Here is a 20,083-nt window from a genome sequence, read left to right on the forward strand (position 1 = left end):
AACTTCATTTAACTAGGCAAGTCAGTTTTAAGAACAAATTATTATTTACAATGATGGCTTACCCCGGCCAAACCCAGACAATGCTGGACCAATTGTGATACAGCCTGGAATCAAACCAGGGACTGTAGTGACGCCTCTAGCACTGAGATGCAGTGTCTTAGACCACTGACCCACTCGGGAGCTTATGAATGACACTTCTGGTTTTGGCGGGAAATACATTTTATTTACTTTTATTTAACTAGGAACGGCCTAGGAACAGTGGGTTAACTGCCTGTTCAGGGGCAGTTGTCAGCTCAGGGATTTGAACTTGCAACCTTCCGGTTACTAGTCCAACGCTCTAACCACTAGGCCGCCCGGGTTACCAGGTTACCCGGGAGAAAAGTGATTTATTCTTGGGATGGAACATTTGTAAAATATCAGGAAAATATTCAACCCTAGTTGGAATGAAACAAAACAGTCAAGTAAATAAATATTAGTGTTTGTGCGAGACAAAGATCAATTGCTTTAGTTTTTTCCGAGACGCAAATTGTTGAGGGTTGTTGAATCTAGACAGTGTCTCTGTATGCTTGTCTGTCTGTCAGGTTGTATTTGCATGTTAATCAGCAATACATTTTTGCTAATGTTATTTTCTGTGAGTAAAAAGATGATTCATTTAATCTCAGACACAGCTCACAAAAGACTCGCTTGCAAATCTGACTGTCTGGTAGTCAGATTGTCTGTTTGCATGCAAATGTGTGTGTGTGTATATTTGTCTCTGAATGTGTGTGACTGTGCACAGACCTGTGTGTGCATGTGATTGCGGATTTGAGCATGCACGCGTGCGCATGTGCCAGTGTGTGCGTGTTTCAGAGGGCCCTCACATTAGTCATTTTACTTGTAGTGTGGAGGACTGGCGATCTGGTGATCTGGCTCGACCCACTGGCTCGGCTATGAGAAGTATTGTGGAGGACTGAGCCCTGGCGATCTGTCGCGTCGACCCACTGGCTCGGCTATGAGAAGTACTGTGGAGGACTGAGCCCTGGCAATCTGTCGCGTCGACCCACTGGCTCGGCTATGGAAAGTGCTGTGGAGGACTGAACCTTGGCGATCTTTCTCGCCAATCCACTGGCTCAGTTATGAGAAGTACTGTGTTGAATTGACAGGCTCCTCTACCTGGGGAAATACTCAATATGTGCTTCTCCACCTGGTCTTCTCCTATACACACGGCACTAAATGCCACTATATGGCACTACATGACTCTACATAGCACTATACTACACAGCACTACACAGCACTACACAGCACTACACAGCACTACACTACACTACACGGCAGTACACAGCACTACACTAAACTACAAGGCACTACACTACACAGCACTACAATGCACTACACTACACTACACTACACAGCACTACACTACACGGCACTACACTACACTACAAAGCACTACACTACACTACACTACACCACACAGCACTACACGGCACTACACATCACTACACTACACTACACGGCACTACACTACACTACACTACACGGCACCACACAGCACTACACGGCACTACACTACACGGCACTACACGGCACTACACATCACTACACGGCACTACACTACACTGCACTACACGGCACTACACTACATGGCACTACACTGCACTACATTACACGGCACTGCACTACATGGCATTACAAGGCACTACACGGCACTACACTACACGGCACTACACTATACACCACTACAAGGCACTACGCGACTCTACACTACACAGCATTACACGGCACTACACTACACGGCACTACACTACACGACACTACACTACACTACACTACACGGCACCACACAGCACTACACTACACGGCACTACACTACACGGCACTACACAGCACTACACTACACTACACATCACTACACGGCACTACACTACACTGCACTACACCGCACTACATGGCACTACACTGCACTACATTACACAGCACTGCACTACACGGCATTACACGGCACTACACTGCACTACAAGGCACTACACGGCACTACACGGCACTACACTACACGGCACTACACGGCACTACACTACATGGCACTACATTGCACTACATTACACGGCACTGCACTACACGGCATTACACGGCACTACACTGCACTACAAGGCACTACACGGCACTACACGGCACTACACTACAAGGCACTACACGGCACTACACTATACGCCACTACACTGCACTACAAGGCACTACACGACTCTACACTACACAGCACTACACTGCACTACAAGGCATTACACGGCACTACACTACATGGCACTACACTACACGACACTACACTACACCACACAGCACTACACTACACGGCACTACACATCACTACACTACACGGCACTACACTACACTACACTACACGGCACTACACTACACGGCACTACACTACACTACACATCACTACACGGCACTACACTACACTGCACTACACGGCACTACACTACACGACACTACACTGCACTACACTACACAGCACTACATGGCACTACACTGCACTACATTACACGGCACTGCACTACACAGCATTACACGGCACTACACGGCACTACACTACACGACACTACACTGCACTACACTACACAGCACTACATGGCACTACACTGCACTACATTACACGGCACTGCACTACACACCATTACACTGCACTACAAGGCACTACACGGCACTACACTACACAGCACTACACTGCACTACACGGCACTACACGGCACTACACTACACGGCACTACACTATACGCCACTACACTATACGCCACTACACTGCACTACAAGGCACTACACGACTCTACACTACACAGCACTACACTACAAGGCATTACACGGCACTACACTACACGGCACTACACTACACGACACTACATGGCACTACACTGGACTTTATGGCACTACACTGCACTATATGGCACTAGTGTATATGGCACTACTGTCTATTTACAAAGCCATTTTGTGTTTACTACCATTTTATTTGGGCATTTATACTGTTCAGAAATGTGGTGGTTACTCTCTTCGTTCGCTGGACTTTATCCTGCTAACTGTTCCAAATGTCCGAACTGAATTTGGTAAAAGGGCTTTTATGTACTCTGCACCATCGGCTTGGAAAGCCTTACAAAATACTTTTAAACTGGAAGAACTTGCCTCGATTGTTGTTTTTAAATCACTGATGAAGGACTTTGAAACTAATTCCCTGACCTGTCAATGTTTTTAATTTGCTGTTTTATAATTTTGTTATACTCTTGTGAATTCTATGGTTTTTACCAGATTACTTGTAGTTTTTCATGTTGTCTGTCTGTAATTGTGTATTGACTTGGTGCTGCCTATCTTGGCCAGGATGCTCTTGAAAAAGAGATTTAAATTCTCAATGAGCCCTTCCTGGTTATATAAAATAAATAAATAACTGTATATGGCAATAAACTGCACTATATGGCACTAAACTGCACTATATGGCACTAAACTGCACTATATGGCACTAAACTGCACTATATGGCACTAAACTGCACTATATGGCACTAAACTGCACTATATGGCACTGCACTATATGGCACTAAACTGCACTATATGGCACTAAACTGCACTATATGGCACTATGCGGCACTGTGCGGCACTGTGCGGCACTACATGCACTATATGACACTACAGGGCACTACATGGCACAACTGTATATGGCACTACAAGGCACTACGGGGCACTACACGGCACTACATGGCACCACACTGCACTATATGCCACTATATGGCACCATACTGCACTATATGGCACTATATGGCACTATATGACACTACACTGCACTATATGGCACCACACTGCACTATATGACACTACACGGCACTATATGGTACTATATGACACTACACGGCACTATATGCCACTAAACAGCACTACATGGCACTACACGGCACTACTGTATATGGCACTATATGGCACTACGAGACAGCAGGAGCGGTAGAGTGAATGATCGGCTATGAAAAGCCAACTGACATTTACTCCTGAGGTGCTGACCTGTTGCACCCTCAACAACCACTGTGATTATTATTATTTGACCCTGCTGGTCATCTATGAACATCTGAACATCTTGGCCATGTTCTGATATAATCTCCACCCGGCACAGCCAGAAGAGGACTGGCCACCCCTCATAGCCTGGTTCCTCTCTAGGTTTCTTCCTAGGTTCTGGCCTTTCTAGGGAGTTTTTCCTAGCTATCATGCTTCTACACCTGCATTGCTTGCTGTTTGGGGTTTTAGGCTGGGTTTCTGTACAGCACTTTGAGATATCAGCTGATGTAAGAAGGGCTTTATAAATACATTTGATTTGATTTGACTACTGTATATGGCACTACATGGCACTATATGGCACTATGCAGCACTACGCGGCACTACATGACAATATATGGCAATATGTGGCACTACATGGCACTACACTGCACTATATGGCACTATACGACACTATATCGCACTACTGTATATGGCACTACACGGCACTACACAGCACTATATGGTACTACACGGCACTACACAGCACTATATGGCACTACACGGCACTATATGACACTACACTGCACTACATGGCATTACTGTGTATGGCACTACTGTACATGGCACTACACGGCACTATATGGCACTATATGGCACTACATGGCACTACTGTATATGGCACTACTGTACATGGCACTACACGGCAGTTAACCCACTGTTCCTAGGCCGTCATTGAAAATAAGAATTTGTTATTAACTGACTTGCCTAGTTAAATAAAGGTAAAATAAAAAATGGCACTACACGGCAATATATGGCACTATGTGGCAATACATGGCACTATATGACACTATATGGCACTATGCGACACTACATGGCACTACACTGCACTATATGGCACTACACTGCACTATATGGCACTACATGATACTACTGTATATGGCACTGCATGATACTACTGTATATGGCACTATGCAGCACTACGCGGCACTACAGAGCATTTGGATGATCCAGCAGAAGATTGGGAGAATGTCATATGGTCAGATGAAACCAAAATATAACTTTTTGGTAAAAACTCAACTCATCGTGTTTAGAGGACATAGAATGCTGAGTTGCATCCAAAGAACACCATACCTACTGTGAAGCATGGGGGTGGAAACATCATGCTTTGGGGCTGTTTTTCTGCAAAGGGACCAGGACGACTGATCTGTGTAAAGGAAAGAATGAATGGGGCCATGTATCGTGATATTTTGAGTGAAAACCTCCTTCCATCAGCAAGGGCATTGAAGATGAAACGTGGCTGGGTCTTTCAGCATGACAATGATCCCAAACACACTGCCCGGGCCACGAAGGAGTGGCTTCGTAAGAAGCATTTCAAGGTCCTGGAGGGGTCCGTGCTGCCCAGCAACAGCCCCAAAACATCACTGCTCTAGAGGAGCTGCATGGAGGAATGGGCCAAAATACCAGCAACAGTGTGTGAAAACCTTGTGAAGACTTACAGAAAACGCATGGCCTCTGTCATTGCCAACAAAGGGTATATAACAAAGTATTGAGATAAACTTTTGTTATTGACCAAATACATATTTTCCACCATAATTTGCAAATAAATTCATTAAAAATCCTACAATGTGATTTTCTGGATTTCTTTTCAAATTTTGTCTGTCATAGTTGAAGTGTACCTATGATGAAAATTACAGGCCTCTCTCATCTTTTTAAGTGGGAGAACTTGCACAATTGGTGGCTGACTAAATACTTTTTTCCCCCACTGTATGTACATTCTGAAGAAACCTTATGTGGACTGCAGGAAGAGTAGCTGATGCATGAACAGCTGCTGGAGATCCTAATGAACTACACACACCTATTGTAAGAGACAACGATTTGATGTAGCCTAATGTACGTACCACTCATATATTCCTTCCAGTGTTGGGGAGTGGTGAACTGCATGTAGTTCAACTAGTGATTTAACTGCATTTTGCAGTAGCTTGGTGGTAGTTGAACAACCGATTAAACACATTTTGGCCAAGGGATCAGAGGAACATGTTTAGAGGGAGCAATGCTACACAGTGTAATATTATTAATTTACAATGTATGTTCTTAACCCTGGGCATCATGGGCTTGGGAGGCTCACAGGGATATTGGTATCCACAGTACTCCAGCAATTATACATTTTTCAACTCAGTTCTTATATTCTCAAAAAACATACACAAATGCACTGTAATTTAAAGTAACTGTCTAGTGAAAATCTTACTTTTAAAAGTCAATGTTCTGTTAACTTATACCCACATAATGGCAGGGTAGCCTAGTAGCCTAGTGACCGAAAGGTTGCAAGATCGAACCCTTGAGCTGACAAGGTAAAAATCTGTCGTTCTGCCCCCTGAACAAGGCAGTTAACCCACTGTTCCTAGGCCGTCATTGTAAATAAGAATTTGTTCTTAACTGACTAAAAAAAATGATGTTGTTGAATCATCCTATACTTGTATTTGTGGCCAAAGCATATATTGGAGAGAAAAAAAAATGAGTTGGCCAATCAGGGGTCTACTCACATTAATATTTTTAATGACCGTATACACCCACACCATTCCAACACAGAAAATATGCTTTTAACATACTTAATAAATAAACAAACTGAAAGGAAAATTACTTCACTCACATTGTAATTAATTACAGGTCATATTTCATGTAAATTTGGGAACACTGGGCAGTTACTTTAACGGGATAGTTCACCTAAATTACAAAATGACATATTGGTTTCATTACCCTGTAAGCAGTCTATGGAAAACGTATGACAAGCAATCAATGCTTGGGTTTAGTTTCCCTCGCACCGTTTCCACATGCTAACGTTTTAGAATTTGTGGCACAAATCACATTCAAGTCATGGGACCGATATTAGCATTTTTCGCGTATCATGTCCAAATCATATGCAAGAATCTAACATTGATTGTGAAGCTCAACAAAGCCACTTACAGATGTTTTGAAGCGCAAAAAATATTGTCCTTTACGTACGTCTCGGGCCACTTTCTTTGCCTGATTTATCTGGCCTTTAAACACAAACAAATACGACGTCTTGCCAACTCCTCAAATGGGGTCAAACTCAACTCAGTTAAAGGCTAATCTGATTTTCACCACAGTGCCACCAATTGTGAGCCACATAGCTGATGCACTGACAAGGCATGGGTGATAGGCACGCCATACACACACTTAGTGAAAAGCCACAATACTGAGTTGACAAATGCTGGAGTTCCTGTGTTAATATGGTGGTGTGCGTGTTGATAGGTTTAAAGGGGATGTTCCGAGAAAATGAAGCATCCGTTTTGTTGGACTGTGTAGATTTCATATAGGAGGGTAGTGCATATTTTGACGTGTTATGCTCTTGTTGACCTGCATGACTACAACAGAAAGGAAAAAGAAAGTTGAAAAGCAACTATTTAAAAACTCCAGGGTTCTGGCTTGGAAGTGAAAATAACTTACGTTAGCGCAAACATTGCAGCCTGGTATTGCAGAACTATTGGGGGGAAATAAATACTGGCATTGGCCTTACACAATTTTTAGAGGACAGAAAGGGAAGGGAGAGCAGACAGAATCCTGGCCAAAGTGCAGATAGACAGTATTTTGTTGGTACTCCAGGTGTAAGAATATACAGGTAATTATGCAGGAGGCTGTGCTCCATCCAACCTATCCGCCTTATAAATTGCATTTGCGGCAACAGTAACACTATTCAAGCTCATTTTACACTAGAAATATATCTTGACCCAGACGTAATACCATCGTAACACAGCCCATCTGTAAAAAGCCCACCCAACTACATCATCCCCATATTGTTATTTATTTTTTTCTCTTTTGCACCCCAGTATCTCTACTTGCACATTAATCTTCTGCACATCTATCACTCCAGTGTTTAATTACTAAATTGTAATTATTTCACCACTATTGGCCTATTTATTGCCTACCTCCCTAATCTTACTACATTTGCACACATTGTATATAGACTTTTCCTATTGTATTATTGACTGCATGTTTGTTTATTCCATGTGTAACTCTGTGTTGTTGTATGTGGCGCACTGCTTTGCTTTATCTTGGCCAGGTCACAGTTGTAAATGAGAACTTGTTCTCAACTGGCCTACCGTGGTTAAATAAATGTGAAATGTGAAATAAAAAATACCCCGTGCAGAGAGGGCACCTTATGGTGGATTAAGATACTGTAAGGCCTTGTTTCAATGATGTCTACTTATTTCAGGAAACTATGAGAGGGTCATGCATTTTCCTTTAAAGACACATCTCCAGGATTGTAAGGTTATTTGGGAAAGATACTTTTTAGCATTTGGTGTACAGCTGATTTTAGCCTGCCAAAAAGGTGGTCAGAGACCATTGTCAAAGTTGTGTTCCTTACTCAACACCTCCTCTTAGAAAAATATATTTCTTCAAAACAATATGGTACATACAGTTTGTCATTCTGGTAATTCATGAATGGGTTGATGTATTGATTCATTCTCCGCTTCAGGAGTGGACTTGTCAATTACCAATCAATGAAGAAACTCCATGCAAAAGTACAAAGTACACCAGGACTAAGAATGAGAGAAACTTAGTATCTAAGAACTGGTCACACGAATTGTCAAATTTTAGGGTGCAGCAAAATAGGGGGGAAAACACAGAGAAAAACCTACATTCCTGGAAAACAACAGAGATTGCAGCAAATCTGTAGTTATGCCAAGGCAGAGAATGAACAGGAGAAACCCTCTGACCTAAAGATAACAACATTTTCGTTTAATCTCCCAGAGGTCAAAGCCAACTCAGGGGTTTGTGATATATGGCCAATATATCACGGCAAAGGGCTGTGTCCTAGCACTCAGCCCTTATACCACAGCTGTTTGCCATATAACACACTCCCTCTGGCCTTATTGCTTAAAATGTGCATCCAACACAAATAGAAATCCATTTTATTTCTATTGCTTACATGAAAAATTAAATATCTACGTCGATTGAAAAAGATTTCCAAATGTCAATGTGCAATCTAAATGGACCTGTGAAAGAACCTCCTCACTGTCGGGGGTGGGAATCTCAACCACAAGACTAGCGGTCGTCCCTGTGATTATGTGTTGAAGGTTAATGTTGGCTCGCAGATGGAGGAGGGAGTGAGGAAGGAGCGAGATGGAGAGAGATCAGACCACACAATGTTCTTGCGAAACGTGGCGAACACAGAGGGCGATGAGCATTTAAAAAAAGTCTGCAGATCAAGAGGAGGGGAGGCCTAGGCCTCATTACACATGTAGCTTCCTGCAAGGAGGCCCCGCTTTAAAGACATGGATACATCCCAAATGGCACCCTATATAGTGTACTACCTTTCACTAGGTCCCATAGGCCCTGGTCAGAAGTAGTGGACAATATAGGGAGGAGGGTGACATTTTGGACACATCCCCAGTCTTTTAATTATTCCTTTGCTCCGCTCAGCGTAATTGGCTCCAGCTGAGCCCCGGGGCCTGTTGACTGAATGGAAAATAAAATACCTTAATGACCCTGTCCATTTTTAATGGTAGTTGAGAATCAGGGCTCCGGATAGATGGATTATCGCTATATTCACACGTGTATATTCTGTCTATTCTCTTCAATCTGCCACCAACTGTTCTAAAATCATGGCCTTTAGATTATGCATTCATTTCTGGCCAACTTCAATGATATTGTGTAATCTCTCCACTAAATCGGCTGTTGAATATTATGTAGTAAATATCAACACAGCTGGTAAAAAAAATAGCTAAATGGAACAGATGAAGGATATCAAACCGCATGACGTCAACGAATCAAAATAACATACTCCTCTAATCCATCCTCCAAAATGGGTAACTAAATCATATTTTTTGTACATTATATTGAAAAGTGATATAGTACATCTATTTTATACTTGGGCCGCAATTATGAAAATGTATGCACTCACTGTAAGTCGCTTTGCATAAAATTGTCTGCTAAATGGCATAATATTGATCTAAATTGACATATTCACCCAACTGATTCAATCCCACCTTTTTCTTTCTATGTATTATGGATGCTTCCTCGGGTCCAGCAAAATGAAGGCAATTATATACAGTGCATTCTGACTATTTCACATTTTGTTATGTTACAGCCTTATTCTAAAATTGATTAAATTGTTGTTTTTCCTCATCAATCGACACACTATAAGCTTGGCACAGCTGTATTTGGGGAGTCTCTTCCAAGCGCTGTCAGGTTGGATGGGGAGCGTCACTGCACAGCTATTTTCAGGTCTCTCCAGAGATGTTTGATTGGGTTCAAGTCCGGGCTATGGCTGGGCCACTCAAGGACATTCAGAGACTTGTCCCGAAGCCACTCCTGAATTGTCTTGGCTGTGTGCTTATGATTGTTGTCCTGTTGGAAGGAGAACCTTTGCCCCAGTCTGAGGTCCTGAGTGCTCTGGAGCAGGTTTTCATCAAGGATCTGTACACTGGCCACACTACCATAAAGGCCTGATAGGTGGAGAGCTGCAGAGATGGTTGTCCTTCTGGAAGGTTCTCCCATCTGCACAGAGGTGCTCTGGAGCTCTGTCAGAGTGATCATCAGGTTCTTGGTCACCTCACTGGCCAAGGTCCTTCTCCCCCGATTGCTCAGTTTGGCTGGGCGGTCTGCTCTAGGAAGAGTCTTGGTGTTTCCAAACTTCTTCCATTTAACAATGATGGTGGCCACTGTGTTGTCTTGGGGACCTTCAATGCTGCAGATTTTTTCTGGTACCCTTCCCCCAGATCTGTGCCGACACAATCCTGTCTTGGAACTGTATGGTAATTTCCTTTGATCTCATGGCTTGGTTTAGGCTCTGACATGCACTGTCAACTGTGGAACCTTATAAGGTCTGAATGCTTATGTAAATAAGGAATTTATTTTTATTTTTATAAATTTGCAAAATTTTCGAAAAAGCTGTTTTTGCTTTGTCATTATGGAGTGTTGTGTGTAGATTGATTAGGATAAAAAAAATAATATTTAATCAATTTTAGAATAAGTCTGTAACGTAACAAATTGTGGAAAAAGTCAAGAGGTCTGAATACTTTCCGCATGCACTGTACAATTAAAAACATTACATTACATTTCCCCTCAGATTTCACAACACAGGTGCCCACAGGCCACTAATCTACTATAGCACTATATATCGACAACACAAAATCCATGCGTATGTGTGTGGATAGTGTGTATGTAATCATGTGTAGTCGTTCCACACTGTGTGATTTTACTGTTTGCATGAGTAACTTGATGTGGAATAGAGTTCCATGTAGTCATGGCTCTCTGTAGTACTATGCACCTGCCAAAGTCTGTTCTGGACTTGGGTACTGTGACGAGACATCTGGTGGCATGCCTTGCAGGGTGTGCATGGGTGTCTGCGCTGTGTGCTTGCAGTTTAAACAGACACCTCGGGGGATTCAATATGTCAATAATTCTCACAAATACAAGTAGCGATGAAGTCAATCTCTCCTCTACTTTGAGCCAGGAGAGACTGACATATTAATGTCAGCTCTCCGTGTACATTTTTTTGTGGCACCTAACCACACAACTGGACAATAGTCCAGGTGTGACAAAACTAGGGCCTGTAGGACCTTCCTTGTTGATTGTTAAGAAGGCAGAGCAGCACTTTATTATGGGCAGACATCTCCCCATTTTAGCTACTCTTGAATAAATGGGTTTTGACCATGACAGTTTACAATCCAGGGTTACTCCAAGCAGTTTAGCCTCCTCAACATGCTCAAAGATTTTATTGGGGTTTAGCGAATTATTTGTCCCAAATACAATGCTTTTTGTTTTCGAAACATTCAGCTCTTTGTTACCTCTTCAGTCAAGAAAACATAAATACATCTTCCTTTTATAACTGATAACTCAAGTATTGGCATGAGAATAGTTTGGCAAGCTGCTTCCTGTGCCCAAAACAGCATTTATAAATTGCCTTTGGAACAAAGTGTCAAATAGATCATGCTGTCCAATTGAAAAAGGTCCAAACGAGAAACTAGGCGATAATGAAACAATTCTGACAAAGAGGGGAAATGATTGGCTGTGCCCTACAACCAACACAAACTTATTGCCGACCACTCTTAGGTGGCAAGCATCCAACGGTCTACTAGTATATAGCAAGGCCCCAAGGATTTACGTTTTGCACACAGTTTTGAAAACAACTTTTCAGATTTAAAGCAGCAGAGATAGTTGAAATGAGGAGATGCATTGTTGGTGCTGCATAGTTCCTTAAACAAAACTGGATGTAGCACAATGCAACCATGGGCTGTTTCACAACTGTGATATTGAAGTCCTAGGCAGTGATGTTAAATTACATTGCATTTCTGGATGTACACCTTACAAATCCCAAATGAATACAAAATATTTTCAATGAAGTCAGTTCCTCAATGGGATTTGTTTAATTCGTCCCCTCTTGCTGTTGTACTCAGATTATTCTTATGACAGGAAATACTAACAACTTCATTCACACACAGCATTCACACAGCAAGCACTTTGTAGTCCATTAAGACAGGATATCCCAAACTCGTCCAACCCCCCACTAGCACTACACCACGGACTCAAATAATCAAAGCTTGATGATTAGCATGCTATTTGAATCAGCTGTGTCATGCTAGGGCAAAAACCAAAACATGCACCCAAGGGGGGCCCCCAGGACCATGTTTTGGAAACACTGCATTAAGCTCTAGTGAGTATGTTGTAACACATTAGTTACATGGTAATAATGCATTACGTTAGAATTTGCCCTTACCTGACCCGGCTTAATGTCCTCACAGATGGACGCCTCGTAAGGTCTGGCCAGTTCAGGAGGGTTATCGTTCACGTCCAGGATACGAATGCTCACTGACGAATGGGATATCTGGGATACATTATCTACAAAGAGAAGATTCATTTACAGTGTTAGTATTGAATATTTTACACAATAGTGATTTTGTACTGTTCTAATGTGTACTACAACAGTACTCTATGGTACTGACAAAATGAACTGGACATTGCTACGGTCAGAACCGCCAATGTCTATAATTGCAAAGAAAGTGAGTTAAATAAATATTTTCTACCAACCAAAACTGTACATCATATCTACAGTATAGCTTTCTGAGGTACAAAGCTGACTGAGTTCTGAGAAAACAGGTCATAACATTGTGTAGTGCATCCTCTTATAAACACACGGTTGAGAGATGACATACGGTTGATTGTTGTGTTCAAAGGAAGAATGTACGAAAGACAACCTTTACCCAATGAAGCCATCAGTCAGCTTGTGCATTTTCACTAAGTGATGACAGTTTTTAATGTGTCCTGAAATTACCTCCATTACCAGGATAACACTTTTCTGACACGAGTCAGGGCTACCACAAATGAGCGAGCCCATTTTCATATCAGAGCTCCAGCTATCAAATAATGAATAAATACAAAATTACAAGTTTAATGATTAGAGTACACCAGGGGTCTGACTTAATTGTTGAAATATGAATTAATGCACTTAATAATGTGTTGTAAATTATTTTGATCACGCCCTTGTTAAAAGATTAACAAAGCAACGAGTGCACACCCCTATTCTCCCGCAAACGTCTTAAAAGACCACATCGAAATGAGGGAGGGGAGACGATTACATAATTAGCGCAATCAAAATCCACTTCAAATTAGTTACTACTACCCTAATTACAAGACTCTGTGGGTTCGGCACTCCGACTTCTCGTTGCATTTTAATTCCAATTCCTAATTATTTGATTATGTTTGACGAGTTTCCATTTTGCTTCTGAACCAGTTTACAGTGGGGGTGCTTCAAACGTGAGTCAATTTAGTTGAAAGTGAGTCATCACTGCAATCTCATGTGCAATCTCAGTATCTACAGGATGTAATTATGTTCTAACATATCTACATATGTAAGAGTGTGTACATTTAGATATGTCTCTTTAATTGTCAGACGTTTACAGTTTCAAATCCATAACACGAAATGCAGTACAAACAACAACAATGCGCGCCACTGTTTTGGTAAACAATAAACAGTGATGTGGCTGGAAAAATACACCGTAAGATTTCAACATGGTCTAAACTGCAGTCTTCAATCAGTGTTCTGCAGCTGCCCAGATAGCCCAGATACTCCATATAGACCAGGTACCCCAGATAGCCCAGATAATCCATATAGACCAGGTACCCCAGATAGCCAAGATACTCCATATAGCCCAGATAGTCCATATAGACCACGTACCCCAGAAAGCCCAGGTACCCCAGATAGCCAAGATACTCCATATTGCCCATGTACCCCAGATAGCCAAGATACTCAATATAGACCAGGTACTCCATATAGCCCAGGTACCCCAGATAACCCAGATAGTCCATATAGACCAGATACCCTAGATAGCCAAGATACTCTATATAGACCAGGTACGCCATATAGCCCAGATAGTCCATATAGCCAAGATACTCTATATAGACCAGGTACCCCAGATAGCCCAGGTAACCCAGATAGCCCAGATAGCCCATATAGACCAGGTACCCCAGATAGCCAAGAAACTCTATATAGACCAGGTACTCCAGATAGCCCAGGTACCCCAGATAGCCAAGATACCCGGTACCCCATATAGCCCAGGTAATCCATATAGACCAGATACTCCAGATAGCCCATGAATACCAGAATAGCCCAGATACCAGGTACCCCATATAGCCCAGATACCCCATATAGCACAGGTACCCCATATAGCCCAGACTGCCCAGGTACCACATTTAGCCCAGACGCCCCATATAGCCCAGACTGCCCAGGTACCCCAGATACCCCATATAGCCCAGACGCCCTATATAGCCCAGACTGCCCAGATACCCCATATAGACCATATACCCCATATAGCCCAAATACCCCATATAGCCGATATAGCCCATATACCCCATATTCCCCATATAGCCCATATACCTCTTATAGACCAGATACCCCATATAGCCCAGATACCCCATATAGCCCATATACCCCATATAGCCCATATACCCCATATAGCCCAGATGCCCCATATAGCCCAGACTGCCAAGATACCCCATATAGCCCAGATGTCCCAGATAGCCCAGTTACCCTATATAGCCCAGATGTCCCAGATAGCCCAGATATCCTATATAGCCCAGATGTCCCAGATAGCCCATGCCATCCTACTGCACACATTTCCTAGCTATCGCTTGCTTTTCATTGCAGTGGTAGTAGTGCTGATGAGAATACTCACTCCACTAATAGCATAATCCTCACATCAATGCTATATTTTAATTGAGTGGTTTTTGCCTGAGCAGCAAGAATATAAATGGATGTGCTCTCACAGTCTTATCTACCTTAATTCAGCCCTCCACAGTGGACCTACAGAGCAGATAGGAGAATGGAAATAATCAGTGCGCATTACATTTCAATCCCACAAACAAAAAATAAAAGCGGAAACTGGGTACATTGGGAAATTCGGTCATTGGGAAACTGAGGAACATTGGGAAACTGAGGAACATTGGGAAACTGATAACATTGGGAAACTGAGGAACATTGGGAAACTGAGGAACATTGGGAAACTGATAACATTGGGAAACTGAGGAACATTGGGAAACTGAGGAAAAATTGGGAAACTGAGAAACATTGGAAAACTGAGAAACATTGGAAAACTGAGAAACATTGGAAAACTGGGTCATTGGTCACTTTAACCCTCAGTGGGGGGGATCCACTGCCGTTTTCAGCAGACTGTTTTTATTTGTCTCACTGGTGAGCTGATCTGTTCTAAATTTGTCTTGAAGAAATATCAGAGACATGAAGAAAGTGGATTTCAACAGATTATTGACACGCTGAACATCTGGTGGCTGCTCAGCAGATGTTAAACATCTCGATAGCAGATTTCTTGCTGAAATAACATTATACTGAGAGTCTTCTTCAGAGAGTTTGTAAAGGAAGCCCATGACCACCATGCCACAGAACCACCATACCACATAACCATCATACTGGTTAGAGCGTTGGACTAGTAACCGGAAGGTTGCAAGTTCAAACCCCGAGCAGACAAGGTACAAATCTGTCGTTCTGCCCCTGAACAGGCAGTTAACCCATTGTTCCTAGGGCGTCATTGAAAATAAGAATTTGTTCTTAACTGACTTGTCTAGTTAAATAAAGATACAAAATAACACACAACCACCATACCACAGAACCACCATACCACATAACCACAATACCACATAACCACAATACCACATAACCACAATACCATAGAACCACCATACCACATAACAATGCCACAGAACCACCATACCACATAACCACCATACCATAGAACCACCATACCACATAACCACAATACCATAGAACCACCATACCACATAACAATGCCACAGAACCACCATACCACATAACCACAATACCACAGAACCACCATACCACATAACCACCATACCACATAACCACCATACCACAGAACCACCATACCACAGAACCACAATACCACATAACCACAATACAACATAACCACAATACCACATAACAATACCACAGAACAAACAATACCACAGAACCACCATACCACAGAACCACCATACCACAGAACCACCATACCACATAACCACCATACCACATAACAATGCCACAGAACCACCATGCCACAGAACCACCATACCACAGAACCACAATACCACATAACAATACCACATAACAATACCACAGAACAAACAATACCACATAACCACAATACCACAGAACAAACAATACCACATAACAATGCCACAGAACCACCATGCCACAGAACCACCATACCACAGAACCACAATACCACATAACAATACCACATAACAATACCACAGAACAAACAATACCACATAACCACAATACCACATAACCACCATACCATAGAACCACCATACCACATAACAATACCACAGAACCACCATACCACAGAACCACCATACCACAGAACCACAATACCACATAACAATACCACAGAACCACCATACCACAGAACCACCATACCACAGAACCACAATACCACAGAACCACCATACCACAGAACCACCATACCACAGAACCACAATGCCACATAACAATACCACAGAACCACCATACCACAGAACCACATAACAATGCCACAGAACCACCATGCCCCAGAACCACCATACCACAGAACCACATAACAATGCCACAGAACCACCATGCCCCAGAACCACCATACCACAGAACCACATAACAATGCCACAGAACCACCATACCACAATACCACAGAACCACCATACCACAGAACCACATACCACAGAACCACCATACCACATAACAATGCCACAGAACCACCATACCACATAACAATACCACAGAGCCACCATGCCACAGAACCACCATACCACAGAACCACAATACCACATAACAATACCACAGAACCACCATACCACAGAACCACCATACCACAGAACCACATAACAATACCACAGAGCCACCATGCCACAGAACCACCATGCCACATAACAATGCCACAGAACCACCAAACCACAGAACCACCATACCACATAACAATGCCACAGAACCACCATACCACATAACAATGCCACAGAACCACCATACCACATAACCAGGGCTTAGACATAAAGGGATTGTGTATATTCATGAACAATAGTTTAGGATGATTGCTACAGGAAACAGTTTGTTCTAAATGTAAATTGGGTCAACAGGGAAAAGGGGATATGAATGGACTCTGAGTTATTCCGTCTTTGTTTTACCTCCCTTCAGAGGTGAAAGCACAGTGAAGCAGAGAATGGGAGCATATATGGTCATTTTGCTAGCTAAACTAAACACTATCAAAACGCAAAATGTGAAGTTGTACTATATAGTGCCACTAACCAAAAACACATGAGGATGCATACACTCAATCGGAAATGTTCAGTTAATAATGTACAGTCCTGTGAAAATCTAATGTTAACTCAAAGGGATAGTTCAGCAATACATATGTAGCTATTTGTTTGACCTTGAAAGACAACAAGTGACTGGAATACACACTGGGGTTAAAATTTCATGCCCAAATAATCTAAAGATATTTTTTTTAAATGCTACATTTTAACAAAACCAAAGTACTCCTTGTCCAGAGACTGCTTTCAAAGTAAGAAAATAAATGTTAAATTGCTGAATTGTCCCTTTAGGAAAAACACTTCTAATGCATTGGCGTACAGCCTCACACAAAGGTGCTAGACATGGTAGTGGATGAGGTGCGTTACCTCTGAACAATGTCAAGAGCTTTGTACACTTGGAAAAGCACAATATGCATCCAATCCATTAAATACAAATGGCTGACATGATACATTGAACACAAAAACAATATTCAAAAGTTCGCTAATATCGCTAAGCAGACTTGATAAGGACATCACGTAGATTATACAATCACAGACAAATCCCACAGGTCAGTGGCTCGGATGGACATCTGATGTATGATCAGTCTGAAATTCTGTCTGAAATGTCCCCCACACAGCGTACCATTACTAAATGAATCCTAACAAACTCACCTTCGTCATCATTGGCTCAATGGTAAGCATAAATAATTTCCTCTGTTATATAATCTCCCTTCCCATTTGAACTGTTACACAGCCTAACACATAATGTGTTGTGCAAATGAATTCTCAAGTGTTCACATTCATCAGTATGTCGCATCCAATTAGACAAAATGGCCGCTATTTGTCATATTTATATTACTTTTATACAGTTGCAACTTTTCAATACTTCTAAGATATTTATTTGAGAGGAAGCAGTCTGCACCAGGTCAGGGGCAATGTGAAACCTTCGCTTTAAGTATATTTTCTTGTAAGATAAAGACTTTCAAACTACTCAGGTATCTTTTTTACCCTAAGGGTGGGACAAGTATACATTTCCCCCATATTTAACTGTCTCGGGGAAAAAAAAACAGTTTGCAATGTGATATCATACTATCTATCACAGGTCTTTGAAATGATGTGTCAGTCTTGCCGCCCTGATAGGATTCTTCCCCGACAGGTCTGTCAAGAGTCTGCAGAAGATGCAAAAAGCTGCTTTCGACACTACTACTCAGCTCTTTGGTCTCCCATCGAGGGAAGAACTTGATACAGTACACTGCAGAGGGAACCGCCTTTATGCTGCCTTCATGCGCAAATCGGAACTAGGAAACTCCAAAATATCCAACAAAGAAAACTGGGGGTACAATGCTTCTAACCAAGTTTCACACTCGTATTTACCACTTGAAAGCTGGTATTGAACAGTTTTGGATGTCTCAAGCTCTGAATTAAGACACGTTCTGGGGATTTTTTAAGCATATGTGAATGCAAACAATTGAGTTGATACCTTGTTGAGATAGGAAGAAAATGCTGTATGACTGCCTCTGAAATGGTGATATCATTCTTAAAGTATAATATGTTTGGTTGTTCTGGCCTTGCTCATTACTAATCAGGCTCAATCACCCCTGCAACATGAGGACCAACCATGGACCTCATTCAAGAAAGTATTCAACAATGCTGATGTACTGTAGCTAGCAATCACACGGTTTTAATGTCAATAACGGGGTTGGGGGATAATGAGGGGTCATGTTATTTTCCTGTAATCTTAAAATGGCCTCGTTCAATTCAACCTTTTGCCACTCCAACCATAACTAGCCGAGGAGTCATTAAACCAAGTTGCACAAAACTGTTGAAAGAGTTATTTAAAAAAGTTTTGTTCTGGTGGTTTGCTGCTTCACTTCTCTTGACTCCTGCTCAATGTGCTCGAGAATCAATGAGCCGCTGGCGATAAGAAACATTTGGAGAGAATCTCTGATGAAGTCAACCGTCGACTTTGTTTGTCTTGGTAAAAAAAAAAAAAAAAAAAAGAGAAGCAAGGAAGGGCTTTATCTGTCAAGTACAGCCCTGTGTTTATGCCTGATATGGGCTCAAATGACTCTCTCACACAATTAAATGGCAAATGAACATTAAAATGTGCCTATGTCATAATGTGAGCACAGAGAGAAAGAGCACAATGGCAAACAATGTGTCTTGAGAATTACAACACCAAGCAGATGCTGAAAGACTCCCAAATACTCATTTGCTCCACATGTTTGAGTGAGAAGTTTGCTTGCAAGGCAAACAAATGTGTCGTGTAGAGCACTTGGAGTAAGAACAATCTCAACCTACC

General features: G+C 42.1%; 1 protein-coding gene across 5 annotated transcripts in view; it reads right to left on the minus strand.

Moving 5' to 3' along the window:
• cdh22 (cadherin 22) overlaps positions 1 to 20,083 on the minus strand; it is a 252,061-nt gene that overhangs the window by 56,421 nt on the left and 175,557 nt on the right. For all 5 annotated transcript variants that reach the window (XM_090242334.1, XM_090242335.1, XM_036984156.2 and 2 more), the window contains one exon: positions 12,725 to 12,846. In XM_090242334.1, coding sequence (XP_090098460.1) covers positions 12,725 to 12,846 — 122 coding nt within the window. The remainder of the gene's footprint in view (positions 1 to 12,724; positions 12,847 to 20,083) is intronic.

This window comes from Oncorhynchus mykiss, chromosome 7 (assembly GCF_057628025.1).
Source record: "Oncorhynchus mykiss isolate SJ-2025 chromosome 7, ASM5762802v1, whole genome shotgun sequence".
NCBI classification, from domain to species: Eukaryota; Metazoa; Chordata; class Actinopteri; order Salmoniformes; family Salmonidae; genus Oncorhynchus; species Oncorhynchus mykiss.